The sequence below is a fragment of the Kryptolebias marmoratus genome, unplaced genomic scaffold (genome assembly GCF_001649575.2).
Source record: "Kryptolebias marmoratus isolate JLee-2015 unplaced genomic scaffold, ASM164957v2 Scaffold65, whole genome shotgun sequence".
NCBI lineage: Eukaryota > Metazoa > Chordata > Actinopteri > Cyprinodontiformes > Rivulidae > Kryptolebias > Kryptolebias marmoratus.
The window spans coordinates 1-8,259 of NW_023665799.1; the positions used below are offsets into that span (position 1 = coordinate 1).

General features: G+C 42.4%; 1 protein-coding gene across 1 annotated transcript in view; it reads right to left on the reverse strand.

Annotated features, from left to right (window-relative positions):
* Nucleotides 1–111: 111 nt before the first annotated feature.
* Nucleotides 112–8,259, reverse strand: part of LOC108228290 (macrophage colony-stimulating factor 1 receptor 2) — a gene marked incomplete at its 3' end in the record, with an annotated part of 21,662 nt that continues 13,514 nt past the window's right edge. Inside the window, 13 exon segments of the mRNA XM_017403833.3 lie at nt 112–196; nt 278–404; nt 695–794; nt 888–999; nt 1,168–1,290; nt 1,978–2,066; nt 2,141–2,214; nt 2,607–2,766; nt 4,231–4,341; nt 4,424–4,528; nt 6,330–6,456; nt 6,651–6,757; nt 7,820–7,977. Coding sequence (XP_017259322.3) covers nt 112–196; nt 278–404; nt 695–794; nt 888–999; nt 1,168–1,290; nt 1,978–2,066; nt 2,141–2,214; nt 2,607–2,766; nt 4,231–4,341; nt 4,424–4,528; nt 6,330–6,456; nt 6,651–6,757; nt 7,820–7,977 — 1,478 coding nt within the window.

Consider the following 8,259-nt stretch of genomic DNA (forward strand, 5'->3'; position numbering starts at 1 on the left):
GACTGAGTGAGTGAGTGAGTGAGTGAGTGAGTGAGTGAGTGAGTGAGTGAGTGAGTGAGTGAGTGAGTGAGTGAGTGAGTGAGTGAGTGAGTGAGTCAATATAACCCTGACCTTGCGCTTCTCTTGTTTTGAAGGTTTCACCTCTGACCTCTTGGCTTTCTTCTTCTATGCTCTCATCAATGTTTTCATACATCACCTGAACAAAGAAGAAGAACTCACAATGAAGAAGCAGTCTGTCAGTCAAAGCTGAGAGATGAAAGACTTTCATTTTCTTCACCTGGTCACTGTGATGTGGCAGCATTTCATTGGTTGAGGGGAGGAGCCTGTTGATAAGCTGACCAATCATTTTGAAGGTTGGTCTGTGGGTGGGCTCCAAACTCCAGCAGAGCTTCATCAGGTGATACCTGAGGGGACAGGCAAGTCTTTCAATTAATTTGAATCCAGTGATACTGTAGAGGTCGGAATAATTGCAAACAAAACAAAAATGTTATCAGATTGGAATAATCTTTATATCCGAGTCAGTTTCCGTGGATAAAGGGTTCCTACGGATGGTGTTTGATACATCAGAGCAGCAGACAGTCAGAATGTCTCTGGTACATCTGGTTCAGAGCCAACATCAGGAAAACAAGTTTATCTGTGAAGACGTTAGAAAGACGTCTGAAAAAAGCCAACATTTCTGGGCTGGACTGCTCACATTTCATTTGGAGAAAAGTCTGGCTGCTCCATATGGCGTCCATCTTTGATCATCTTGTAGAAGTTGGTATCCACGGCAACATTGGGGTATGGACTCTTACCTGAGCAGGTGAGCAGAGAGACAGGGCAGATTTTCAGCTGATTTCAGATGTTTGAATCAATCCTGAGGTCATGTTTGGTACTGCCACAGTTACCAAGAGAGAAGATCTCCCACAGCAGGACTCCGTAGGACCAGACGTCACTCTGAACGGTGTAGACACACTGAAAGATGCTTTCAGGAGCCATCCACTTCACCGGTAGACGTGCCTTTCAAAATCAAACACAGACTGTCAAAATACAATGTACGACAAGTGTAAAAAAAAAGACTATCAAAATAAGAGACAGTCCCTGCTGTGGTTGTTAGCTGCAACTCTTTGAATCTTTACAAAGAACTCTAAGACTTATGTCTGTGGTGCATTTTGTCGATTTACTAACGTTTCCCTGAACGATGTAGCTGTCATCATTTCGAATGTCTCGAGCCAAACCAAAGTCACAGATCTTTGCAACTCGACGATCCGTCAGCAGGACGTTCCTTGCTGCCACGTCTCTGTGGATACACTGAAAAACACACAGGTGTGGATCATTCTCATTAACCATCACCCTGAGGAGAGACAATATTCTGAGGACTGTCTCTGTCTCTCTGGAACAGACCTTTGAGTCTTAAACCCTGGACTCAAAGGTCTAAACCCTGGTTTAGGACTCAGGTAGGAACCAGTGAAGAAAAGAATGTGAAAAAGAAACTAGCAAAAGGCTCACACGAGCGTGAAAGAAACAATCACTACAAGAAAACTTGAAATCAGCCATAGCAGACCACTGTAAACGAGAAAACCACATCATGGATTGGGGAAAGGCTAAAGTAATCAGTGAAGAGGCCAACAGACATTGGTGTTGGATCAGGGAGGCGAGCCCACCCAGCCATGAACCGGGATGCCTGGAGTGACATCCTTCAGTGATAAGACAGGAGGCGGAGTCAGCGCGACACCATATACTGACGGGCTGACTCCGCCTCTGGGAACAGCAGCTGTGACACCGCTGACGAAGACGGAAGAATACCGCCGAAACTTGTCAGGTTATGTCAGAAGAGACATTAGAAATAATTAAGGATCTAATAACATGAGAACCTTAAAGATTGTATTAGTTATAGACACGATGGACTTTATTGATAGACAGGTTTGTTTAATATTTGTGTTCTGAGACTTTGACTGTCCTCACAAAGTTTATGTGTGTGTGTGTGTTTGTCCTTACATTCCTGAATGACAGGAAGTCCAGACCCTGAGCCACCTGGCAGGAAAACCTCATGAGGTCAAAGACAGACAGACTGTCCATGTGTTCACCTGAGGGACAGAATTAAGAAGTACAGGTGAGTTCAGGTAAATCCAGGTGCATTCAGATGGGTTCAGACTCTTACTTGGGTTTGTTTGACCAGGACTTAAAACCGGCTGCATTTCTTGGTACTCTGACCAGCATGATATCCCGCTGTCACTGCAGCACACACGATAAGATGTTACAAGATAAAGCTTCACCTGAACTGAACATCATACAGGTGATGCAGGAATGACTTTAAACACCTCATTTCAACCACACAAAATAAAACTTCTGTTAGGAAATGCTCTAGAAGGTGTACATTTCTCCGTTCTCAGTTTGTTTCACTGCAAACTGAACAAATTCATTCTGATACAAACAATATTCAATACATCAGTAACCAAAATGTAATAATCACAGAAAAGAGTTGAACCATATGGAAGGAGAGGTGCTCCTGAACAACTGAATCAGATAGAGAGAGAAGCAGAGCAGGAAAGACTGGACAGAGGGCTGCATCTTGTCTGAAAACGATAATGATGATGATGATGATGATGCAACAGAAACCATCTGACCTGCGCAGTCTGGTGTTCTGAGCTGCCATGTTCTTATAATACTCCTCGTCCTCCACCTTGTCCACACTCATCATGGACACCATGAAGTCCTGAGCGTGAGCCCGCAGGAAGTTGAGCAAGTCGCCATGGCTACAGTACTCCGTGATCATCAGCATGGGGCCTGTCAGAGAGGCGGGTCAAAGGCTTCAATTTGTTGTTTCCTTATGATAAACATGAGAAAATCCGACATGTTGCTGCAGATGATTCAGCTTTTGGACTTTGATTATTGAATTATTTACTACATTTATCAGAGTAACTCTTCAGGTTATCACCCAGATTCCTTAAATTCTAAATGTTTTATTTAAATTCTGTGTTCAATTCAGTTAAACTGAAAGCTGGCCTGATTGGAACAAAAGTTCTTTTGTTTGAAGAAACTTCCTCAAAATCAGTCTTACATCAGTAAACTGAATAAAACAATTAACCTGTTGGGGAACATTTTCAGCAGCAGGTTCATTCAGTCCTAAATATTTAAATCAAATATTTAAAGAAAACGTCTTGATTAGTAAACTGAATAAATCTGTTAATCTGTCTGGATGGCTCTGAATCCTGGAGTTCCTAAATGACCAGGCTGGCTCAGGATTGGTTCGAAGTAGAGCTAGATAGTCTCAGATTGGTTCAGACTAGTTTAAACTGGTTTCAGTTTGGTTCCAGACTGGTCCTGACTGGGTCTTGATGAGATAAAACAAAACTCTAAATTATTTGTCTGAGCAGAGGATGCTGAGGAAACTGCACGCCACACTGGACTCCTACGGCAGCACCTTCAGTCGTAGGCTGAGACCACTGAGGTGCTCCACAGAACGCCACAGGAAGTTCTTCCTCCCTGCTGCGATCCAACTTTTCCATTCTCCCTCTTTTTGCACGTAGGATGATAAAAATTATCCTGCACTTCAATAAACTCTTCAATGTTTACCTTACCTGTCACCTTAGCATTTTAATACCTCTCTGTTATTTTTATATGTTGTGTGAGTCCTTGTGCATGTTCCTTTGTATTAAAACCCTGGAACGACAATTTCCTGTGGGATCAATAAAGTTCTTATCTTATTTTATTTTGGGGATCTGGCTTTTCAGGCTCTGGAACAGCCTACGGCTGTCCCTGCGCTGCATGAGCTCCACCGACTCTTTAAGAAACAACTAAAGACATTATTATACCGACAGCCTTTTAACAACCTCTTATCTCAGCTTTTCATATTCTTGATTTTATATTTGTGTCTTTGTGAAGCACTTTGTGATTTTATTGTCTGTGATAGGTGCTATACAACTAAATTTAATTTCCTTACTTATCTTAGTTCAAATGAGCTCAGATTTAGTCCAGAGTAATTTGGACCAGGTTCAATCTGGTTACAAATTGTTTTAGACTTTATAACTGGTTCAGGACTTACTCAGACTAGGTTTTGACCAGTTCAGATTCTAATAGACTATTACAAACTGGTTTCAGACTGGTTTCATACTGGATCAGGCTGATTCATATTGATTTAAACTGGTTTAGGACTAATTTTAGACTGGTTCAGTTCTAGTTTAGTTGGCTTCAGACTGGATTAGACCTTTTTCTGTGCTGACTCTGTGGTATGAATGAAATGTTCATCACCTCCTTGAGTACACGCTCCAAGCAAGTTGACAATGTTATCATGGTAACCCAGATGGCTGAGGATCTTAAGCTCTGACATCAACGCCTCTCGTTCCTCTGAGTGAGCACTCGCTGTTGATGAACACAGGAAGCATCAGATAAGGCTGTCACAGCCTGAAGTAGTAATGATGATGATGACGCTGAGCAGACTCACGTTTGAGCATCTTGACGGCGACTCTGGTGGCTTTATTGTCAGTTCCCAGACCGTATGCTGTTGCCTCAACTACCTTCCCAAACGCTCCTGAACCTAAGACGGGCCCTGAAAGATCAGTCAGAAACACAAAACGATTACATCCCTAATCCTGACACAGCTGGGATGTTGTGAGAAATGTGAGTAAAACCAGAATGCAATGAATTGCAAATCTCATAAAGCCATATTTTATTCACAATGAAACAGCCAACATACCAAATGCTAAACCAAAAAAAGGTACTTTTTTTGGAAATAAAGGTAAAAAAAAGTTAGACCAGGGGCAACAAAAAGCTGTAAAAGAAAGTGATAAGAGAAAGAAACAGCTGGAGAAAATTTTCCAACCAATTAGGTTAAATGGCAATGGGTTAGGACTGTGTATAACAAGAACATTCATTCATTCATTAACTTTATTTAACCAGATTAAAGCTCACTGATACAAGGGTGACCTGGCCAAGAGGTCAGCAGCAACATCATAAAACAATGATCTAAACAAAAAAATGAAGGATAAAGCAATTATTTTACCCACATTTATGGTTTTCAAGTTAAAGTCCAAAAGTGCAATTTTAACAGGACTTAAAACAAAGACAATGTTTAAAGTTCTCTCTGACTCCATCTTTCAGGACAGAACAAATGATGTCTGTCAGTTTCAGTTCCTCTTCCTCCTGATTCACTTCTGGCTCCAGGTCATCAGGTGTGTCAGAGGAGACCAGGCAGGTTTAGAGTCCAGCTCACAGTGACGAACCAGAGACAAACCTCAGGTAGACACTGTCCAAGGACCAAGCACTCATGTCCAGAACATCTCCATAATCAAGTAAAGGCAGAAACTAACTGATACTAAGATCTTCCTAACTCTGAGTGAGAAACAGGACTTATTTCTATCATAAAATCCCAGCTTCAGCTTCATTTTGGCTACCAAGTTAGGAACGTGAGCTTTAAATGAAAGCTCCAAATCAAGAAGAAACCCCAAGTATTTATAACCTAAAACAAGCTCTATAGGTTTTTCTTGTGGATTTAAACCTGATGGGATATTCTGGGCAGCTCTCTCTTTTTATTTTTGTTAGAAAATTTAAGTTTGGTTGGTCCGAGAATACATGGTTTGATTTGTGTGAAATGAGAAAAATCAACTTTAAACAGAGGGGGTCTCAGATTTCAGCTTTCTACAACTTCCAATGATGCATTAAGCCTGATACCAATTTTCACTCTAATTCACATCTTTATGCATGTCACCAATACAAATCTCAGTGAGCCAGGCAAAGAAGGAGCCTAATGACCCTCCAACATGTGGGGAGCAAGTTTAATCTGCATGTGAATCTATTTTGCATGTCAGAGCATCTCATACCAGGCTCTTTCATAAAACAGTTCGGTGAAATGGCTGCGCAGACCGGTCCGACTTTAGGCTGCTTTTGACCATTCAGAAAAGTCCGATGGAGCCGACCACGTCCCGCACAGACACGGGTTGCACTACGCATTAAATGTCTGATGCATGTCTTTGTCATAACATTATCATAATTTTTTTTTAATCTTGTTTATTGTGTTGTTGGCTTCATCCCCCTTGCTACCAAGGTCCATTCAGAAATTTCAGAAATCACACAAAGATGTCCAGAAGGCATCTAAATCTGGGCTTGAGGTGTTTTGTGAAAAAGCCTACAGCTTAAAAGCTTGGAACTCCACAATCTCCAGTTTGTTGAGCTGAGAAAGCTTCCAGATTGGGAAGAAAATTTTTCAGAATGGAGGTTGTATTTTAGGAAGAGGGGCAGGTTTCCACAGTAACTCTGTGTTGGAGTTTTGTATTAAATGTAATGTTGTGGCATCTGAACATAAAAGGGAACATTAACTTTGTGAAAGTTAAAAATGTGTTATAATTTTGTACCGAGTCGCAGTTTGTCTCGAGGAAATTCCCACTTCTGATTGTATGGCAACTGGGTGGGGTCAACAAAGGTGTAGTTGTTCCCATCTGTGCTTTCAATAATCTTCCAGCGAATCTCGTACTTTGGTTTCTGATAAAAAAAAGAAACAAAATGATTCCTATAAATCTAAAGCTGAACGTTTAATGAGGAACATTAGTTTCTGAAAGCTCAGTGTCCCACAATCCCCCTCTCAGACTCCACCACACATATTTAACCCCAACCAGCTGATGGTGACACCTAAACTCACCTGTCTGCACTGAGCTCACCTGTTTCAGGGAACTCACCTGTCTGCACTTGTAAAATACAACCAATAGGAGCAGAAGAAGAATGGCTGCAGCACTCAGAGCTCCAATCAGAGGTGGTGTAAAGATGGTGTGAAGTCCTGTAGGACCTGAAAGCAAGAAACATTGGTTCTTTAATAATCAAACTTGATCAGTTACTGATTGTTTTCAGTCTTATCATAAATCTTAACCTGTTCCTTAATTTTAATCTTCTCTTCAATTCTTATTCCCAGGCCAGAGAAGATAAGATCTCAGATCTTTGGACCTGGACCTCGGATCTGTTGGACCTGGACCTCAGATCTTTGGACCTGGACCTCGAATCTTTGGACCCGGACCTTGGATCTGTTGGACCTGGACCTCAGATCTTTGGACCTGGACCTCAGATCTTTGGACCTGGACCTTGGATCTGTTGGACCTGGACCTCAGATCTGTTGGACCCGGACCTCGGATCTTTGGACCTGGACCTTGGATCTTTTGGACCTGGACCTCAGATCTTTGGACCTGGACCTCGGATCTTTGGACCCGGACCTTGGATCTGTTGGACCTGGACCTCGGATCTGTTGGACCTGGATCTCGGATCTTTGGACCCGGACCTCAGATCTTTGGACCTGGACCTCAGATCTTTGGACCTGGACCTCAGATCTGTTGGACCTGGACCTCGGATCTGTTGGACCTGGACCTCAGATCTTTAGACCTGGACCTCGGATCTTTGGACCTGGACCTTGGAACTGTTGGACCTGGACCTCGGATCTTTGGACCCGGACCTTGGATCTGTTGGACCTGGACCTCAGATCTTTGGACCTGGACCTCGGATCTTTGGACCTGGGCCTCGGATCTTTGGACCTGGACCTTGGATCTGTTGGACCTGGACCTTGGATCTGTTGGACCTGGACCTCGGATCTTTGGACCGGGACCTTGGATCTGTTGGACCTGGACCTTGGATCTGTTGGACCTGGACCTGGACCTCGGATCTTTGGACCCGGACCTTGGATCTGTTGGACCTGGACCTCAGATCTTTGGACCTGGACCTTGGATCTGTTGGACCTGGACCTTGGATCTGTTGGACCTGGACCTCAGATCTTTCGACCTGGACCTCGGATCTTTGGACCCGGACCCGGACCTCGGATCTGTTGTACCTTTCACAACATAGTTTTTATTACTGAAACACTTACGGTGAACAAACACTTGGCGAGATTGTCCCACCAGGTTGTAGGTCACACACATGACTGTGACATCATCATCACGTGACAGAGGGAGGTGTACCCTCACCTCCTCCCCCTCCTGTGAGGTCACACTAGTCAGAGGCGCCTGATAGATGGAGTTTTCACACCTGTAAGACAGGAGGTGTTTTTTTAAGTTCATCGGATTTTACTCATCAATTTTTATTCTTTCTCATAAAATAATGTGACAGCAGATGTTTGCAAATATTTATCCCTCAAAACAACAAAACAACTCAGTCTGCTCCGTTAACATTTTACAAACTGCTTGATGCTCCCCCAGAACACAGTCTAACAAAAGATAATAATAATAATAATAATAATAATAATAATAATAATAATAATAATAATAATAATAATAATAATAATAATAATAATAATAATAATAATAATAA